Source organism: Solenopsis invicta, chromosome 5 (genome assembly GCF_016802725.1).
Source record: "Solenopsis invicta isolate M01_SB chromosome 5, UNIL_Sinv_3.0, whole genome shotgun sequence".
NCBI classification, from domain to species: Eukaryota; Metazoa; Arthropoda; class Insecta; order Hymenoptera; family Formicidae; genus Solenopsis; species Solenopsis invicta.
This window is the reverse complement of record NC_052668.1, coordinates 27908771-27930691: the sequence shown is the minus strand read 5'-3', so window position 1 is coordinate 27930691 and position 21921 is coordinate 27908771. Positions and strand designations below refer to the sequence as shown.

At 30.8% G+C, this 21921-nt stretch overlaps 1 protein-coding gene and 1 long non-coding RNA gene across 2 annotated transcripts in view; one reads left to right on the top strand and one right to left on the bottom strand.

The window, feature by feature from the left end:
• Positions 1–829: 829 nt before the first annotated feature.
• LOC105203940 (max-binding protein MNT) overlaps positions 830–21921 on the bottom strand; it is a 60291-nt gene continuing 39199 nt past the window's right edge. The window contains 7 exon segments of the mRNA XM_011172872.3: positions 830–6550; positions 7913–8050; positions 11801–12053; positions 12055–12303; positions 13571–13845; positions 15953–16130; positions 19830–19998. Coding sequence (XP_011171174.2) covers positions 6144–6550; positions 7913–8050; positions 11801–12053; positions 12055–12303; positions 13571–13845; positions 15953–16130; positions 19830–19998 — 1669 coding nt within the window. The 3' untranslated portion in view covers positions 830–6143.
• On the top strand, positions 6548–9225 carry LOC120357688. Its single transcript, XR_005574698.1, has 2 exons — positions 6548–6684; positions 8919–9225. It is a non-coding gene; the product is annotated as an uncharacterized LOC120357688 (long non-coding RNA).

Genomic DNA, 21921 nt, shown 5'->3' with positions numbered 1-21921 from the left:
AAAAAATTGAAAAAAAATCTTCATTAGAGATATTGTGCATGCAGTTAACGCAATTTTCTCTTTCAGTCTGAAAATATATTTGAAAGACAGTAAAATTGTGGCAGAATAAAATGAAATAATCAACAAGATAATTTTATGGTATACTTAATAAAATTTCAATAGCTTGTATCCGGAGCAAAAGTTTTGTGACTGTATACAGGATGAATTATAATAGTTGTCCCAACGTTTTACCATAAGAATAACTTATCGACTGCAACTGTAAAATTCACCCTGTATTTATGTGTATTTATGTACACGCATACAGGGTGAATCTTACAGTTGCAGTTGGTAAGTTATCTCTTATGGTAAAATGTATAACTATTATAATTCACTCTGTATATAATTATATATAAAATATGATATGATATGATACGTTTTCTTTCTTTTATATAATCTACATATGTATATTTAAAAAAAATAACTAGAAAAATAACTCTTACATAGTTTTTTATCACAAAAAGTCAAATTGTTATCACATAATACAATATTTTATATATAATTATATATACAATTTTATGCATTCATGTATACGTATAATTATATATGGGCATTTTTTCCTCATTCTTTCATTTTAAAGAAAAAAAATGTAAAATTTTTCTTTTAATTATTTTTTCTGTAAAAACTATATAAGAAAAAGAAAACATATTTTTTCTAAAAATTTACTTAAAAAAATTCGCAGACTGCAAAGAAATTGTACGATCTTGTCACTCTTGTCACGCAGACGTCGATCGAACCGAGAGTCTCGAAACGGTGAGGATACTAGACAACTGCAAGGAGAATTGGGCAACCGTCACACTCACATTTTAATCTTTATTGTAATAGACTGTACTGAATTCCACTTTTTCTTCTCGCGTTTCTTTAACAAAAAAATGTCGCGTGTCACGAAAAGAACGAATACCTCTTCGGCGACGCTTGCCATTCGTCGCCATCCTCTCACGCTCTCCTTCATTCGTACACATAGCATTCATTTTTTTGTTCCACCTTACTCTTCTTACGCACAACAATTAAATCGCGTCGTAACACGTATCATTGTTTCGCACGCCAGTCGAGAGTCATATAACAAAATTCGATATAGACTACAACAATAATAACGTTTTCTTTTACTACATACCGTTTTTACACATGCAGTCTCAAGACAGAAAAAAATTAGTATTAAATCAACAATAATTATTTCGCATAAGGTTTTCAACAACAAGTGGACAAAATTTAAGACGTATCCCAGATAATAAAAGAAGATAAGAATTGAGATAAAACTATGTCTAAGGCTTCGTTTTCTAATTAGAAATGTTTAAATGTCCACATAAAGTTGTCAAAAGCGGATATTTAAATATTACAATTAAAAAAACAAAGCCACAAAAATTTAGTTATCCTTTATTTTATAATTCCGTATAATCATACGTAAAGTGTCTTAGACATGCGCATATTTTAATATTTATAATTAAAAACAAAGTCTTAATCGCAATTTTAATTTTGATTTTCATCATTTAAAATTATTCCTTAAATTTTCTCCCGCTAGCAAGAATATAAAATCTTCCTTAAAAAGTTTCATCAGCTGAAATTTTAATTAAATACTCTATTTTTATTTCATATTATTATAATGGATATTTAAAGAGCGATTGTTCTGATGATATCTTAAAAAAATTCTAATTCTTGGTTTGGAAATATTATCACTACTCCGATATTTCTTTCAATTCATGGAAATTATTTAATAAAGATGAATATATTTTTTTTTATAATATAATACAATATTTTTTCACACAAGCAAATTATATGTTTTAAAATTATAAAATCTTTAAAAGATTTTACATTCTTGTTTATGTCCAAAACAATTGATTGTTGATTTTATACTACACACAGAAAAATGTTATTCTCCTGTTGAGAAAAGCAATTATTCAAATTTTAGTTTTCTTCTTTTAAGTAACAGTTATCTTTGCAAAGACTATTTTCTTAACAATAATCTAAAAGTAAACTTCTGTGTATATACATAGAAAAAAATATATTTGAATTCAATAAATATTATTTATTTTAAATATTTCATGAATTCATATATCAACAAATCTATCATAAATTCATCATAAAATATCAAAATGTATTTATTCAAAATATATTTTGAATTCTACTAATTTATTACTTCAATTAAGATTATTAAATTAAAAATCAATTTGATTATTATTCTAACTTTTCTTCGATACAATTCTACAATACTGTTCAAAAGAATATTATAAATTCTTTTTTATATGAAAGCTAATAATTTTTAAATTTGTAATAAGTATATTTTAAGGCAACTGCATCAAGAAAATATTTTTTGTTCAAGATAATCATTACTTACAAGAAGAAAAAAAGTAAATTAAATAAATTCTTTTCTTAACAATAGAACTAATATTTTTGTGTAATTTTTTTCTGTGAACACAAAATCACACGCACACTTATTCTCTACGTTGCCGTTCAGTAGACTCTATTATGCGGTTTTTATCACCGACATGACGAGCGTGACATCCGGCACAGTCCATCACGTTATATTCGTTCGTTTTCCCTCGTCTTCCTCTGTCCCTTCTCTCTTTTTCTCAATAATCAATATATTTATACAATATCTTACAATCACCCCTTCTCTTTCTCTCTCTTTTCTTCTCATTCTCTCCTCTTGCTCTTCTTCTCTTTCTCGTATTTCCTATGTACAATTCAATTTTTTGACATTCTCTCTTTTTTTTAGGATATTAGTAAATGATAATTACCAGCGTCTATCTACACCGTAAACGATTTAATAGTTGATTTTTTTTCTCCTTAAACTCTACTGTGCTAATTAATCTTTTATTTATCATTTATATCACAATGTTGACATTATTCATTTAGAGTGCTCAGTGCTATACTATCTTTAGTTTTCTTCCATCGCGCGAACCTTCCGCCTCGATCCGTGTTTGCTTATTTCAACTAACAAAACTCATTATTTACATGAGGCTATTACATCGCTTAAATAGTTAACCGACAGAGGTTTCAGTCGCGGCTAATAAATGGCTGACTGCAAAGTATCGCAAAATATCGCGATACTTCCCACTCAATCATTTTCTTTTTTTTTTACTTTTCTCTGCTCCAGTCCCGCTCACAGCTTTGTTTCTTGCATATTGTTGTGTAAGTGTTTGTGTATGTGTCAGAGCATGCGGTACAATCATTTGCATCCATCACACGACTCGAGATTTCGTTAAATAAAAGCTGCGTCGAAAATAATTCAACAGAACTTTTTTTCTTACTAGTAGCAAGTTATCGCACTAGTTAACGAACAAATAAGAAATTGAATCAGTCAATGAACAAATAAAAAGAAATCAATATATAATTACATTTTTAAGTAAAAAATTCCATCAAATCTATATGAAAATCCGAGATCTAAATAAAACAATCAATTTACAATATACTTTGAAGTTGTCTTAATATATTTTTTAAACAGTTTATTGGCGATTGTTCAGTGACTGATGCAGTGGGCCCAACTCGGAGCTCAAGTTTTCGTTCGATGTTTAATCGTCTTTGTTGCAAATTGAATTTTCCCGTTGTGTTCCGAACACTGAAAGATGCGTGATGATTTAATTTATATTAAACACATCAATTCAACTAATTAAACTCTTCTCTTTTAATTGAGGCGCCAGCGGCATCGAGATTAAACGAAAACTCGAGAGATTCGTGTATTTAAAGTGTAATGACCTAAGATTTGAAAAAAAAGAAGGAAGTCTATACAGATTGATTAACATAAAATGTGTAATCTACAGTATTAAAGAATTTAACTTTTCTTATATCGAGTTTCTATCAAGTTAGCAAAGTACCTGTCTGCCTTAAAATGATAAAGGTCGTTAACCCAGATACATTTGTGTGATTTTGTTAGCCTGTTAAGGCACGCATTTACATCCTTAACTCGAATCGCTAATCATACCATTCGCGATTAAATAATTTAAAGAATACAAAACAAGTGTTTGTGTGTTATACAAATACATAAGGATTAGCAGCACTAATAATACATACAAACCGAGAGCTGGTATCCGAAAGGGAGAGAGACCGTTAACAATTGCACGTGCGGAAAAGCAGGAAATATTGGTTATATTACGCGTTACGCATCGAGTCATTTCAAAAAAGCATTTTGATATAAATGCCTCGTTAATGAGAATTGTCAATGGTGAAATGTCACAAGGTGATCTCATGTGATAAACCTGTATTTAAAACGAGTTATCATTATTCACTGTTGTGGTGATTACTGTTGTGGTGATTACTGTTGACAATCTCATTACTAACATACTAAACAGAAGCATACAATACGAATTTACAACAGAAGCGAACGAATGTACAAAGGATCGTTTGACAAATAAAGTACAGATCAAAACAATGTCAAAATTGAAATGCGAAAAATGGATTTCCAGAATGAACAGCTTATCATTCATTACATAATTTCTTTACTCGCAACTTTCAACTCTCCAATGAATTTCATATAAAACTGAGGCAGTTAAGTAGATTTTATAGTATATTTTCCCAATTAGTTGGAAATAAAAGTTTCATCAAAATTTTTAATACAATTTTGATTTATATTTATTTATCGAACGATTTTCGTATATAATGAAAAAAAATGAAAAATAGATATCTAGATAGATATCTAGATAAATGTGTGCAATTGTTCGAACTTTTCAAAGACAATTGTGAGCATTATCGTTCCCTTCTATTCTACTCGAGCCATTTTCGGTTATTATGCAAAAAGCTTGCATTATAGAAATTAATGTTTTTGTAAAAGCATGGAACGTTGTGCATGGAACAATACACGTATTCATGAAATAGATCACAATGATGACGGTGACTTGAAATATATATACGTTTCTGAATTCTTCCATGTAACGAAATCTGGGCATGAAGAAATTAATATGTTTGTAGCACGTTGCGATCATGCGATTTGTAAGAAGCGCGATAGCAATTTGTATAATACGCATATAAACATATAATAAATACAGAGGAATAAATACTTAATATGTAGCATTACAAACTATATCATCTCTTGCCACTGTTTCTAAATAACATCCGCTTTTATCAATTTAACAAGATTTAATGCATCTTGCGATTGAATTGTCGAAATGAGACAGACAGACTCTTTTATAGAGTTCAATATCCGTTCCGCACAGCCGTTTTATAAATTTTATTTGAGACAAAGAATTCATCATAATTTTCGATTTTCCGACCTCCGCTCGCAAAACAATTAAATACATTCTATGTTGTTTTAAAAAGCTACAAAGCTTTTAATTTAATATCATTCTAAGTGTACCATCATTATCACTTTCTGTGATACCCCTTTTCAATTGAAATAAGATATGATGAAACTTGTCAACTTACAGGTCTCACAAAACATAGTCAAACAATTTAAAAGTTATGCAAAAATTTGTTCTATTGCAAGTCAAACCCTTTCATTTTGTTTATAGAAAAATATTTAGAATTCACAGAGTAACATAAAACAGCTTTAAAAAAAGTCACTTTTCAAGAGGTGAGCACTAACGAAATTCCCAATTGAGAATACGACAAAACAATGATCCGAATAGCACACGAGCCCATAAGCCTTAAAAGTTTTAAAAGCATCAATTCGTCAACACACTAACACGAAAGCTTTCTCATTCTCAAGCAATTGTTATAAATTAATTGTTATTAAACTTTAATTTACACGACAAACTATCTTCCTTAATAAAATCAAGGTACTGTGTACAATATATATCGCATGTGTTGAGCAAGGACTTTTTCTCATACTTTCTCAGTCGATTCACTCTGCGGAAGAGCTCATATCTTAGAAATGTCAGTTTGTGTTCTTATGGGACACAAACGAAGTTTCAGAATGCAAGACTACTTTATGTTAGAAATGGTACAATAGGCGAAAATTTTTCTCACATAAAATTCTCCCGTTGTATTTACTGCTTGTCATAAGACGATTCAAACTGAAATCGCTCACTATTCATCATTAACATATCTAAGCGATTCTGATAGAAAACAAAAGACAGATTTACTTTGGACAAATATAAAGATTTACTCGATATATCAGCAAATTGTATTTTGATATTCCAGCGCGATCACATTAATTTTGCCTTCCCTTGATTCTGTCAGACGGTCGAGTTTGAGGTCGAAGAAGGTTGTGTATTGGAAGCTGTCGCTGCCGTCGTCGGGGACGCCGCTGACGTTGACGGTGAGCTCACCACGACAACAGGTTTCACTAAAGTCGTGGTGTTAAGATACTGAGCGTTTACAAGCGGCATTTGCCCCACAGACTTGAGAATTGGAGTGGTAATCATCTTTCCCGCAAGACTCGATGGCGCCAGGATATGAGCGGTTACCTGGTTACCTTGAGACACAACAGTCATCGGCGTGACAATCGGTGTCAGACCGGAGAGAGGCGCGTGCTGACCAACGATATGAGCTATACTCTCCGTGGACGGAGAGTTCTGCATCATTGTCGAGGCTGGCTTGCCTGCAGCGGTTTGAAGTGACACTCCATGACTTAAAGTCAATCCTGCAATCACAAAATAACGAATACATCAAGCTTTTCTATGCTATACAATGCTATAGTGTGTGACAGTGTTTATAGCGAGGCACAGTGATTTCAAATCCCATAAATCATGGCCAAGTTTTAATCATCAAATAATGGTAATAATTATTTATAATAACATTATATCAAAGAATAGAACGCAGAGAGCATTACTTTTTCTGTAGCGTTACTAAGTTTCAAGCATATTTTTTAGGATGTTTCTTTTTTCAGATATGTATTGTATGTAATCTATTTTATTTTATTTGAATATTTATACAAAAATTAAAAAATTTAGTCAAAATAAGCTTTGATATTTAATATTTAGATGATATTTATTTCTAATATATTTTATTACTTCCGATTCGGTAATTTCATTCACAGGCCTACACAAAAAATTTGATGATGTCTGATTGTGATTTCATTTTTAATATGTAAAATGTCTAAAACGTTAACTTTAAATTCCTTGAAGAAGAAATTGCCTTCCTTGTCCTTTTTGCTGATATCATAAAATACATAATAGACATATTTAGCATAATAAATGAATATGTAATTTAATATTGACATCTAGGACAAATGTCAGAAGAAGCTCAGAAACTAGAAATAAATATTTAAAATAAGAGACATTAGTTCGCAATTTAAAAAATTGATATTAATTTTTTATTAACACCTGATCCATTTTTTCTCTGGGACAACTTTAGATAAAAATCAAGAGCAAAAATCTTTTTCAGCATGTGTAATCGCCCTATTAAAACCCTAAATCAAATTTTATGATTGAAATGTCAAACATTTTTGATAGTGATGTAGCAAACAATTTGTAATAAGTTAAAAATATTATGATATATACATTGTGATTTTTTAATTATTTTAATTCTCCGCAGACCAACCCTTTTCACTGATTAGTCAACTGGTAAACAGTTGTATTCTTTTTTATGGATTTTGGGTTCTAAAAATTTAAAAAAAGTCTGATGTATTTTTTTAACATTTAAAAATAAGATTATACAATTATATGTCCTAAAATGCTTTTATTTTTTGTGTTTGTCCAAATTTGAGGCAGAAGGGGCAAAATGGGAAAATTGTCTAAGATTTGAAACGACGCTGATTGGTCTACAAAGGGTTAAGTTAGAAAAATAAAATTTAAACAAAATTCTACAATATTTAATATTCGAAAAACATTTATTTCTTATATCATAAGTTTTTACCTATTATTAAAATATTATTAGATAGCCCGTATCTAATAACTGACATAAGATTTGTTCTTTCTTTCGATAAATCAGTTTTGTCTGTAAAAATTCAAAACTAAAAACTAACTTTAGTCTTTTCATACACATATTGTGTTGTCATACGTACCATTTGCTGGAAGTATGTTCAGTTCTGCGCCACCGGGAAGTCTTGCTAATTCTGAGCCATTACCACCGACAAGCGTTACGCCACCGACCATCTTATGCGTGTTCTGCGCATCTCCTGTTCTTATTCTTGTCTGGGCGTCTACAACGACAAAACATTTTTATTTGAGAAATTATAAAAGTTTATTTATATTCTGTTTCGCGCGTGAAAATTCTAAAGTAAAAATCATCTTGTGAAATATGTACTGAAAAATTATGAGTATAGATTTTTACAAGATCACATATCTATAATATCTATATTAACTTTGGAGTATTGCTTTTTTTACATTATCGCTCTTATATTATTGCTCTGGTTAAGAATTCACTTTGAAAAGAATTTTTTTAACACTTAGGAATTCTTTTACATTTTCGTTTCTATCTTTTAAATTGCAAAGTGTTAGAATAACTAAACTAACACTATTTTAATAAAAACAAAATCTTATTAAATGTTATGTTAAGTTAGACATTTTAATAACAAAAGAAATTTTAATAAAAAAGAAAACTGTATCAAACTTGAATTAGCACTTGGTGAAAATTTATTCACAAAATTAAGAACTTTTCTTAACAATTTTATAATTCTTTTTCACCTTTTTTCTACTTCGTAGATTGCAAAGTATTAAAATAACTAACCTAATATTATTTTAATGCAATCTTATTAAATCTTATTAAATCATGGTGTTTAGCGATATCTGGCTAGAATAGCCAGATATAAGTAATTCAAGGATATACCAGAATAAAAATACTGATTTTTTCAAGTCAATTAATTTTCATTATTTAATTTTTAAATGAATTAAAAAACGTAAACAAATTTAGAATATTATTTAAGGTTTCATAAAAATATCAAACATTTAATGAAAATGATAATTTCTCTGCTATATTCTATTATATAATTTAAGATATTAAATTTAAGTTTTGATAACTGGCCCTACTTCATTTTTAAAATTAAAATTTATAATTAAAAATTTTTCTAGACATGTTACTGTTCGGGGTTGGGAGAAGGATGAGCAAATTATCAGAAAGTATTTTGTGATTCCTTACATCCGGAAGAATATATCTGAGAGAGCAACATCTTTAATAAATAAGAATATTTTCACGATAGGATATAGATGTCTTAATAAAATTAATAACGTTATCAAAGTTCACAAAAGTAAAACTGAATTTGACTGTAAAAACAATGTCGTCTACAAAATCTATTGTAAGGATTGTAATGCCTCATATGTGAGACAAAGAGACAACTAAAGACTAGAATAAAGGAACATATTAATAAGTTTCTAGATAGTTCATACTTTTGTTTACTTGTCTCAATTGCAAAACAAATAATATATGACACATAACATGTTTCTGAATTTGGCGTCTTGTTTTATTCACTTTGTTTGCGCTAACGTCAAGATTACTGTGATGACGAGATCAGCTGGATTTTCAGTGATGATTTTATGGTCAAAACTTTTTGAAGACTCAGCGTGAGTTTATTTAACAATTTTAGATTGAAATTATAACTTCAAAAATAACTTTTTTATTGTGTCTCTTCATTTGCATTCTATTTAAATTAGAATGCTTTATACTACGGGACTTGCACTCTTTTTTATCGGCTAACACTATCAATTGTTTGGACCTTACGTTTTGGATCCGTTTATTATATCGCACCATGAGCTCCAATTTATGAAATTGTGGCGATTATGAATTGTAAAGTAATGCTGGAGTGACAGACAAACTCACTCCACATTGATATTGCAGATTTTTCGACGCAGAAGTCGAACGGCTCCTGGTTACGCGCGGGGCGTAGGGTAAAGAAAATAGCACTAAGATCAGGCGAACAAGCTAGCGCTCTTTGTTAAACGCACTCATGAATACGTTATCTGTTCTTGTCTCCGACTTCAGCGTCATCTAATGCAAAATCTTTCAACTATCACGTTACACAATTACTACTCTTCACATTGATTCCGCATAACACAAAATTTTTAAAACATCGTTTCTCTTATACTAAAGCTTCTAGACTCATTCTAAAAAATACAATATTCTTCTTTTTTCCAAATTTTGAATGCGAGTACTGCTTAGTTTACGTACAAAATCTAAAACTCACTTCTATATGCAGCAAATGTTGTCACAAATTGATTGCAGAAGCTAATAATTAAACTGCAACTTTTGTTCCTTTTTTTCGTTTTTCATATAAAATTGTTGCCATCGCACTTCGTTATTGTCTATACTTTAATTCTGGAGGATTTTTTAATGTGTGTTTTTAATAAAAAGATTTGTTGCTGCAAAAATATTTACGTATAGAGACCGGTCTAGCATCCCCTTAAGGATCAACGTCTGCTGTTGGCCTTCGATAGAAAAATGTCATGGAGGACTAATCATATAAATGAAAAAAACAAGAAAAACAGGTTTTTCTAACATGATTATTAATATACCTGACTATATTAACTTCTTGACCAAGTTGAACTGTTAATTGCGTTTTTTTTATGTAATTAATTCGATTCTTTCGTTACCTGTTTAACTTATAACGTTTCAATACGAGTTCTTTGCGATTATATTGATTATATGTTTAATTTGCAGCTGAAAGATTAGTACATCCGAAACGTATCAAATCTTTTTAAATACATACTTGTGATTAAAGAGAATTTTTGTTTTTAACTATATTTTTATTAGCTTGAAACTTGACTTATAATTTTAATTATTTCATATAATTAAACATTTATTATAACAATATAAATTTATTGTTTCATTAAATTATCAATCTGATTTTTAATGTCCGCACTTGCTTTAAAAACTATACAAAATTACTTTTTCCTTATTTTTTAAAATTTATTTTTTCAAGTTTATCACATTTCTTTAACTCTTCAATATTACGCAATTTTTTCGCTTAGTTTCCTTTTTCTTTTGCAATCGTTTCTTTATACGCATTGAGTATAAAATGAACCATAGATTTCGTAATCTCAAAGTTGTTTTTATCTTTTCCATTTACCATCATCCCATTATGAATAATTCGAAATGAATTATTAATGATGGGATGATATATTATTAACAATCTTTCTTTCTGAATATCAGTTAAATATTCGTAATTAACTGAAAAGTCTTGTTCGGGGTCAGCATTGCGAAAGGATTAATACCTTACGAATAAAACCGGTTAAATTTACATATTTTTACGGGTCAAGTGTTTAAATCAAATCTCTCCAAAAATAATCGTGTTTCACTTCTGTCAAAAGTTCAAACCATTCCTTAACAATTTTCGCAGAGATTATTTGTTTGAACTCGCCTGCAATCTGGTCAGCTTGTGCTCCTGTTATAATTTTACATTTCATAAATATCTCTAATGTGGCAGTCAGACGTGTTTTTGCGACACTTTTATTAGCAGCTACCGACGGATTAACGTAAGAGATTGCTACAGATATTGACATACTTTACGCGTGGGAAATATTAATTTTTTTACGACTTTTAGAATGAAAAAAATAACGAAAGTTCCAGACTATTCCAGGGGTTTTTCCAGAAGTTTTTCAGAGTATACAATAAATTTCAGAATCCAAGAACATTCAAAGATCGCTAGACACCATGTAAAAGTTATCAAAATTTAAAAACTGTATTAAACTTGAATTAATGCCTGGGTGAAAATTTATTTACAAAATTAAGAACTTGTTTTCACTTCTTTTAAGAATTCTTTTATATCCTTTTTCTACTTTGCTGTGCAAGGTATTAGAATAGCTAACACTACTTCAATGTAAATAAAATCTTATTAAAAATGTTATTTTTAACATCAAAACTTTAATAACAACAACTGCACTAAATTTGAATTAGCACTTGGGTAAAAATTTGCAGTAGCACTCCAAAATTTAACCTGTCTATAAAAGCATATACTCACTCGACACATTCAGTGCGGGCGAATGCGTGGCGAGGACCAACGATCGACCTTCGTTTCCCGAGTGCACAAAAGTGACAGGTCTAACTTCATTCGCAGAAGACTGCACGGCTAAGGCCAACGGCCTATCATTGTTGGAGAGATTAGAGTGCACAAATGTCAGTCTATCATTGGCGGTGGATGAGTGAACGACCAGGGCCACTGGCCTCGGCTCGTTTCCGGTGTTCGATTGCACGGCGATGAGAGGCGATGAGAGGCGGCCTGGATTGATCCGAAGAGTTCTGTACCGCTAATGTCAGAGGTCTGGACTCATTGTTGCCAGTAGTATGGGTAACCAAAAGCTGCCGTGTATCACCCGGTATTACCCTAAGTCCTGGTCCGATGTGCTGCAAAGCTGGCACGATGGTCGCAAGACCCTGACTGTTTAACACCTGGGCGCCGATCGGCAAGTGCAACTGATGCGGCTGCTGCACTATGTTGGTGGTGGGTGATGTGGTGACCTTTTCCTGAAAATGTTGTTCTATTTAACCTTTTTGCTTATCAATCTTTAACCTTTTCGTGATTTTTTTTCTAGAAATAATTAACATCTAATTCATATTTTACTAAAGATTTTTGAGGATCATTGATTATAAATTTGTAATCAAAATTTAAAAATGTCAAAATTTGAAATGGCAAATCCAATATAACAGATTAAAATATAAAATTTTTTTGGATTTGAATGAAACTCACTATCCAGGAGCATACATTTTAGATTACTAACTTAAATATCAGGTGTTTCCATAGATACTTTTCATTAGTTAAACTTGAAAATTTTAACTTTAGATTCATAATTAGCGACTCAAAAAATCTCTGAAAGTTAAGTTTTATTCAATCCAAAATTTAGCAGTTTAGTCCGTAATATTGGATCTGCCATTTTAAATCTACCATTAATTTTAAAATTTTTACTGCAGATTCGTCATCAGCGACATCAAAAAACTTATATAATATCATTTTACATGTATTATAAATAAAATTTAATATTTTGAAGTGTTACAATAAATCCGCTATCTAAATTAATTAGCCTTTATCTTGATCTTCAAAATGAAAATCTTAAAAAAAACTCTATATTTTCTTTGTAAAAAATATATGTATTTTTAACTTTTTCTCTATTTTATAAGCGCCTAAAATAAGCAAATTAAGAGATAAAATTCATAAACGTGATAATTTTTTAGTCTTATCCTTCATCTTTAAAATAAGCTCAAAAAAAATTGCAACATTTATTTTTATAAAAAATAGGAATTTTTGGAAAAATCAGGACATAAAGTAAAGGCATGTAATATGAAATAAACTACTAATACGGAATAAGAACTTATTTTTTAAAGAAAGCACTGCATTTAGGTAGCAATTGTAGGAGTTGCTGTAGTTGTAAGGATACTATAATAAACATATGATAAATTTCTGGACTCGTTTAACTTTTATGACATTTGTTCATATATACCTATATTTAAAATTTACAAAAAAAAAAAAAAAAAAAATTCTCATCTTTAAATCTTCAATACAATTATACACGAACATATCCTAATGTAAACAATTCCAAAGAAAGAAACAAAGTGAATAAAAAAATATGTTACACATTTTCAAAGCCGTTTCCAGTAACAGTCTGTAAAATGGCTCTGCAAATGTGTGATTTGTTTTGGCACCAATTTGTTGCAAAATCGTAATATCTGCGATCTCGCCTTGGATATGGTGCGGAAATAACTTCGTCGTTTAGCTCAGGGAGAGGGAAAAACGTACTTGCGTTGAAGTAGAAATACTGGGCGCGGGTACCGTTCCAGCAGTCGAACTCGCGGGTGGACTCTCTCTGGAGCTTCGTGCAGCAAGAGTCACATCTTGCGTTTGACAAACGACAGCCGTGGCTGCGTTCGCCGCTTGATTATGAATATTGGAGGTTGTGCTAGTGGACTGTAACGTTTGCGGGGAACTGGCCGTCGTTACGCTGTTTAGACTACTCGTGCTGCTGTACCTCGTGCCACCTCGTGGGAGTCCAGTAACGTCGACCTCCGTACTTTCTGAAATTCGTTAGATTTTTATAAGATAAAGTGTTTAAAGAATTTTCTCAGATGAGAATAGATAAAAAATGAAACAAAAATATAGAAAAATTTAAGAGAAAGTAGCATAGAAAATATTACAGAAAAATCTTTTCTTTTTCAAAATAAAATTTCCATTTAATTGCCTTTAAACTTTAAAAAGTTGAAATAAATTTGTTTACAAAAAATGAAGGAGAGTTTGATTCATGACAAATCCTTTTATTATGAAATAAGAAGTAATTTCTTTGATATAATAACATTTATCCGAGGGGGAATTCACAACCCAAAATTTTGTACACCAATGCCGATTTTTGGCATTGCTGTAAAACACTGCCGACATTTTTGTACACTGCCGACAATGCTTATTGTTAGTCAATGCCTACAATGCCGTCAATCCTATATTAAAATTAAGGCAATGCCATGCAATTATGAACACTACCGCGTGCCCATTATCATACGCCAATGCCTGCACAAGAATTCTAAAGCTTTCCCGAAGTATTCAAAAATTTTTGTGCTCAACCCCATGATCGAAAAACCGACTCTGAAGTGAGCTCACCACTCCCCAACCACTGACGACAATGCCGTCAATATTATAGATCACTGCTTACTTTTTTCGGCAGTCCACTGCCGAAATTTTGTACACCAATGCCGGCTGTGAATTTCCCCTCGCATTTATCTATTTTTTTAGCATAAAATGGTGTATATCATAAATATCACAAATCCAAGATATAAATAAGTATCAAATACAGACGTATTCACATCGACCAAACATTTAAAAAAATCAATGTAAATATCGGTTAGAAACGCTTATCTTTTTTAGAGAGAAGAAATTTTATTGTAAAACAATCGATTATCTTAAAAACGAAAATTGACTTTAATATATCGAAATATATCAGACTGAAGGCATCTTTCACCAATCTTCATTAAACTAACCAGCCAGTTAGTCCATTAGAATTGATCAATCAAATAGCCTGTTACATGAAATGACAAATGCGATTAATCAATTCTAATAGACTAACCGGTCAATTAGCTAAACGAAAATGGGTGAAAGAGGCCCTAAAATATAAAATAAAAATTTTGTAAACTGTTGATTTTTTAATAACTTTACTTTATAAACAGAATAATAAGACAAATTATATAAAAAAATCATTAATTAAAAAAATAAAATCTTTAGATAATTTTGAAAAATTGATTCTTTCAAAAAAAAAATGGAATTTTTATTATCTCTCTTTGGAATTACAATTTTTGTCTAAAACATTTTTTTTGTCGATTACTTCATTTTCAAGATATTCCACAATAAAATTTCCTTTATCTCAAAGTAAGCGTTCCGAAAAATATGTTTAAATAATTTTTTTCTAAGTAAAATCGAGAAAGGTTCATACATGGTCATAGCAAGCTCTTACTGCTAAAATAATGTTTCTTGTGTGATTTTACATATCATTTCTAATCCTTTCGAGCTGTGCGACATTACTACTGGTTTCAACCTCAATCTTGTTAGAGATGCTAAATAGCATCAGTAATATTAAATTGATCATCAATTTCTGTAATACTTTCTAATTCAATTTAAAACCGTGTTTGAAACCGGTAACGACGCACACTTTGAAAGAATTAGAAATGGTATGTAAATTTGTAAAATCACACCAGAAACATTATTTTAGAGGTACAAGATCTTGTGACCGTTTATGGGCCTTTTTCTCGATTTTAACCCTCACTAGCCAACGTGCGTCCGAGCAAAATTTCCCGCATTACATACATCGATACAGTACGTGTCAAAATAACATAGTTCCATCAATTGTTATTGCCATTTCATTTTTTAATCGTAAACTAGAAAGTTGAAACTACGTAAAATTATCGTTGAAAATCATCTCATTACAGTATATTCTTTCATAGAAGCGTAAAACCCGAGTGAGCCCACGTTGGCTAGTAAGAAACAAAAAATTACGTTGTCTAGTAAGAATTAATTACATTATATAAAATCGCGGTCTTGGTTCCAGTATTTTTTAAAATGTTTCATTCATGAGAATACATTCCTCGAATATTTGACACTTAATTTATTGACATATTAATTTACATCCTGTATGTATCTCACCATTTTTTGCTGCATCCGTCCCAGGATTTTGCTCCAATAAGAGAGAATTGATGTCGATGTGATCCCAAGTTGCATTGAGCTCTTTTTTCAAAGCCACCAATCTCTGCTGTGCTGCGATTTTTTCTCTTGCAAGTCTCTCCATCTCATGTTCGTAATCTCGTTCTTTTTTTCGCAATGCCTGCGGTACAGCAAACAGCATTATTTTGCATTATTAAAATCCTTCTCTCTTATGTTACATAACAAACGTAATCTGGTTTCCCTCCCCTCCATATATTATATCAAAATAGTATATTCATTGAACTATTAAAATTATTCATTGAAAAGAATATTAAATAGAATTTAGAATATTAGATTAAAATTTCAAATATTAGATATATAAATGAATATATAATCCAAATTAAAGCAGTTAAAAAATTAATTTAAAATTAATTTTCACACTCTCTTGTAGTGATGACATATAAGGTGGGTTCTGTTACTTAGAGTACTAAACATCTATAATATATGTAACATAAACTATAGATTTTGAGTAGTTGCAGTGAATTTCGGAACACAGTCATAGTTATTAAAAATGCAACTTTGTTTGACGGAAGGCTTGACAAAACCTTAAAAAGTATTCAATTTAGAAGCAGCAAAAATGGCAACAAATAAAGCATATCCAATATTGTATTCTTTACGAATTCTAACATGGAAAAAATAGTACAAATCGATTTATTTTTTTCTCACCAAGGTTGTATCGTAAAAATGTATGCGCACTTCGATTTAAACGGTTTTAAAAGCGATAATTTCTGTCTGATCGACAAACAAAGCCTTCAGAAGTGCAACAACAATTTGAAGCAACTACTCGAAAATTCGGCACAAACACTAAAAGAGCTTGTGGAACAATTAGCAGTAATACATCATTTCCAAACATCTTCACAAAATGAGAAATGGGTTCTGCATAAACTCGCTGCAGCCAACGAAAATTAGCAAGTGGTTACGTGGGTTTCTCTTCTCAATAAACAGCGTAAAAAATTTTCTTGTTGAAAATTATTACTGGCGATGAAAAGTAGATACTTTGTGACAATCCGAAACGCAAGAAATTACGAATAAATCCCAACGAATCATCAACATCGGTCGTAAAGCCCAAGCGTTTCGGAAAGAAGGTTCTGCATTTGGTATATCAATGGCGTTATTTATTATTATTATGAGCTGCTGGAATCGAGTGAAACAATTACTGCAGACTTATAACATCAATTAATCCGTTTGAGTCGAAAATTGGAATGAAAACGGCCATATATTGGCAAAGGAGAACGTGTTGTGAAATTGCTGTATAACGATAAACAAATAAGACTACACGTCTCTTTTAACACCGAAGAATAATGAGTCTTGGCTGAGATGTCTTGCAGTATTCAGCATATTCACGAGACATAACATCTTTGGATTGTCATTTACTTTGATCGATGCAACGCGCCTTGACCAGTACACATTTCCAATCAGTGAATGAGAATTCGAAAATGGCTTGACGATTTTATCGCATCCAAAGACATTGCATTTTTCTGAGATAAAATTCATAAGCTGGCTTATAGTAATAGAACACGACAAATATGTATTTTGATTAAAACATCTGTTTTATTTTGTTTTAAAATAAATCTCGAATTTAACAGAAAATTTGGATTACTCTCTCTCATTCAATATGCAGTTTTTTTTTCACTGTGTTAAATAATTATTCGTTATTAACTGTAAGTAAAAACGTTTTTATAAAAAAAAATACACGTTGAAAATATAATAAACTGAAATATACGCACGCACGCACGCGCGCATAGGATAAACATTTCTAATTTTTATTTATATATATTTTGACTTGGTTTTTGTTAACAAATATTGCGCAACATACAATGTTATATTTAAATCTACACAAATATATTAAAAAATATTATTGACACCAAAAAGGCTTTCGGGCACGTGGAACTGGTTGTCTATTCGTCGCTCAATAAGAATCAATAATCTTATTTTTCTGACACAAAAATCTACTTGGCACTCTATACACACCGTTCGACAATTTTATTCAGTGAATTTATTTTCTTTAGAAAACTAAAAGCATTGTAATTAGTTATAACATTTATATACAATTTTTTAAAATAAGTAACCACTTTCTAGAAGTATATTCAAAAGTTAAAGTGTATGTAATAAGAGTCAAGAATTTTTTTTACTTGTAAAAGTAATGAAAATTAACTGAGAAGTGTCATGGTGACCCAATGTGTGTAAAGAAAATTTCGAATAACGAGTCCAAAATATGTTTAAATAATAGCATAAGGCGGCCCATAGACGCTCAATATTATTGTCATAATATTTTAATATTGCCAAAATTGAGAAAATTGATTAGAAGTAACTAGTTATAAGTTACCAATTTTAAAAAGGAACACATTACAGTTATAAATGTTCAAAGAATAATGAATCGTTAACTTTCAATTACTTTTCTTTTCATTTTTGTAATGTTTATGCTATTTTTTTAAATAAGAATCTCATATTTCTAACATTACTAAATTATGTTACTTATTACATTAAAGTCGGTATGTTGCATTATTTTGAATATAATAAATTAGTTATTTTAAAAATTAGTATATTACTTATGTAACAAATTAATACATAATCTGCGCGCGCGTGTGTATGTGTGTATTATCAATTGTGAATTAATATTTTTCATCAAATTTCATCAAATTCGCCAAATTATAAAGTTCGCCAAGTTCAAACTCTGTGATAAAATTATGCTTAATAAATAGTCCAAAACATATTTTATAGTAAAATTTCTTAATATTTACATAATAGTTATTCTCGAAAGTGATTTATCACTTTATTTTGCTGAATCATATGTTGACGAATAAGTTTAAAATACATAAAATACTACAAAAGTAACTATTAAATTAGTCAATAGCTATCAAAAAAATGTTAGTAAATTTAATTATAGAAATTAAATTAAATTATAACTACCCAAAAAGGATAATTAAGGATAATTCGTTATTTTAGGTAACGAATTACTTTCCCGCACTCTGATTATTGTTAATTGTTTGGAAACTACATTGGGTTTGTTTCGAAAAATATTATACAATATTACTGAGCATCTGCGCTTTAAGCAGCGTCTAGCTTAAATCCGTTTTAAGCAGCTTTGGTGTTGACGCCCTTGCCGTTTTCGGTGCCTCAGCGAGATGTATCATGCGTAACGGTCGACAGCGACGGCGTTGGACGATAAAAGTCCAGAGAGTAGCCGTGCGCTGTACGTGCCGTGCGGCGTGACACCGATGGCCGTGCGGTCACGTGGAGTCAATATAGGTAGTGTCTCTCGTAGAAAAATGCAACTCGCACAAAGATGATACAACGTACGCGGCAGAAGGGAGGGAACAGGAATCTGCGGTGCAGAGGAGGGGACGTTAACACCGAGAGAGGAAGGATTAAAGAGACGCGAGACAAGGGGGAGAGAAATTTCATGTGAAGATGGTGCGAAATGTAGTGCAGGATGTAACTTCCGAGTATCGTTTCCCTGCACCTTTCGAGTCTTTGCGATTACGCGGGGATCACGTATAGAATTTTCTCTTAGAATTAAAAATGCAAACAAAATTCGAAATTTTCACCTTTTACCAAAATTAAAATTTTCTCAAAATTATACTAAAGTTTCAGTCAAATTTATTATGATCTTACAAAAAATATATTAAATTGTACTAAAGTTACACTAAATTCTTCAATAATCATATTGCCCCACGGCTACTATTTTAAAATTATCAATTCTAAGAGAAAGGTTCCTTTGCCGTTTAGTTTTACTAATAATATACTATACTATACTATATATATAATATAGAATATACTATAAATAAATATGTATCTTATATAGCAGGTTAAAACTTGCCTGTATATACTTGTTCGCTGCATGGAGAATAGAGAGATTCGAAGACTTTTTCTCATCTTGCGATGGCAGCTGCTTCTTTAATAGTTCAAAACACTCTTTTAGATGCGCTCTTCGATTTTTCTCCAGCTTATTGTGTACTTCCCTAGTACCAGACCGAAGTACGCATGTTCTAGAATGAGAAAATATAAATTATAAAGCAATATGCACATACATAAATGAAAATAAATGAAAGGATTATTTCTCATTTTTCTCTTCTCCCAACCCCACACAGAGAATTTTCTCTCCAAATTTACTACAATTACTACAATTTTACTACACTTTTAATAAAATTTCGTTAAATTTTACTGAAATAATAGTAAGATTCGTAGAATTCCAGTGAAATTTAACCGAACTATTTTTAAATATAAAATAGTTTAATGAAACTTTATTAAAATTACACTAACTTTTACTAAAATTATAGTAAACTTAGCAAATTTTACCAAAATTATAGCAAAGTTACAGTAAAAGTAGTGTCTCGCGAATGTCATGATTATGAACGTAAATTCTAAGAGAAAATTCTCCCACGTGTAAATTTACGAATTTCGTAGCAATTTTACAGGTGTAGCAGTTTTACGATGCTCCTCTATGAGAGAAGCCGTGCACTATGCAACGCGATCGCATAACACCGCGCGTTGCGATCGCCGTGCGATGCAACGCATCGAGCGACGCGTCGTGCACGTGCCATTCACCCTGGACACGTGCACGGCGTAAATAGGTATAGCCGTCTGTAACGTCGGCGACGGCGTCGCTCGTGCAGAGAAGAGAGGAGTGGCGAGGAGAGAAGATGAGGCGAGAACGCGCAAAGCAACAGGCTGACGTATCGACTCGTGATGGAATGTGTCGGTGTCGCCGCGTAAGTAGATGTGTCCATTATAGACGGACATTATCGCATATATTTTAAACGAATTCGAAATGTAATGGCATTGATAAAGTAAAATGCAACTAATAGATTAATAGAGATTTTTCTCAGCTTGAATCTTCAGTACAATTCTGAATTCTTACAATTAGTTTAATTCTCAGTTTGATATTACAAATCCAGATTAGTTCGTGTACTGAAAAGAAAACTTGAATAGATTTTTTTTAACTTGAGTAGATTTCTTCAATTGAAATATTTATGTATTTGAATTAAATATATAAATACTTGAATTAAAGCTCAAACGTTTAATAAAGTTTTCATTTAACATAAATATGTAAAATACTTGAGATAACTTGAGTTCAAGTATTAAATTAACAGAAATACATAAAATACTTGAACTTCAATATAAATATTAAGTGAAATTTAACTAAAGCAATTAAACTTTAATTCAAATAGTTATATATTTAACACGGAAATAAAATTGTTAACTCCATTAAATTTTTCAACTTGATTAAATTTCAGTTGAAGTATTTATACAGTGTGTTTAAAAATTTGTTACCCATTTCATATATTGTGGAAATGATTTAAAATTATAAAAAACCGCGGTATACGCGTTTGAGTGAACACTCCGGGGCTACTCTTTTAAAGAAATTGGAAAAGTTGCCACCCTCAAGGATAATTACTCCAGCAGGAGTAACCCAATTCAAAAATTTCAAATGAAACCCGCCCTCTCCCCTTCATATTGTATTAGATTAGCAAAAAAGTCATGTCGTTTTTTCTATATAAATGAAAGGCAACTTTTTCATACAAAGCAAAAACTTATTCAATGATATATTGACCTGACTTTTTTGCTTAATAGTATATCATTAACATTACAAAGGACACATAAAGAAAGAAACTTTTGGTTCAAAGCGGAGATTAATAACAGAGGTTGTTTGATAATGTTCGATAAATTATAAACGAGCAGGTAGTGCAAAAACTGCAAATTATAAGACAAATTGTCATGTCATAGCAGCACCGCTAGTGTTATCTTTTCCGACTTTTTATTTACAAAAAAGGCAAAGCTAGCGGAACTGATGTAGCGGTGTGACAATTTAAATTCGTTGAACAATAAATCTCAATTTCGTATTTCTCGTTTATTTTGTTACGTCCAGAGCTTCAAAAATTTTTCTTTTTCGCGCCTTTTACGTCTTATAA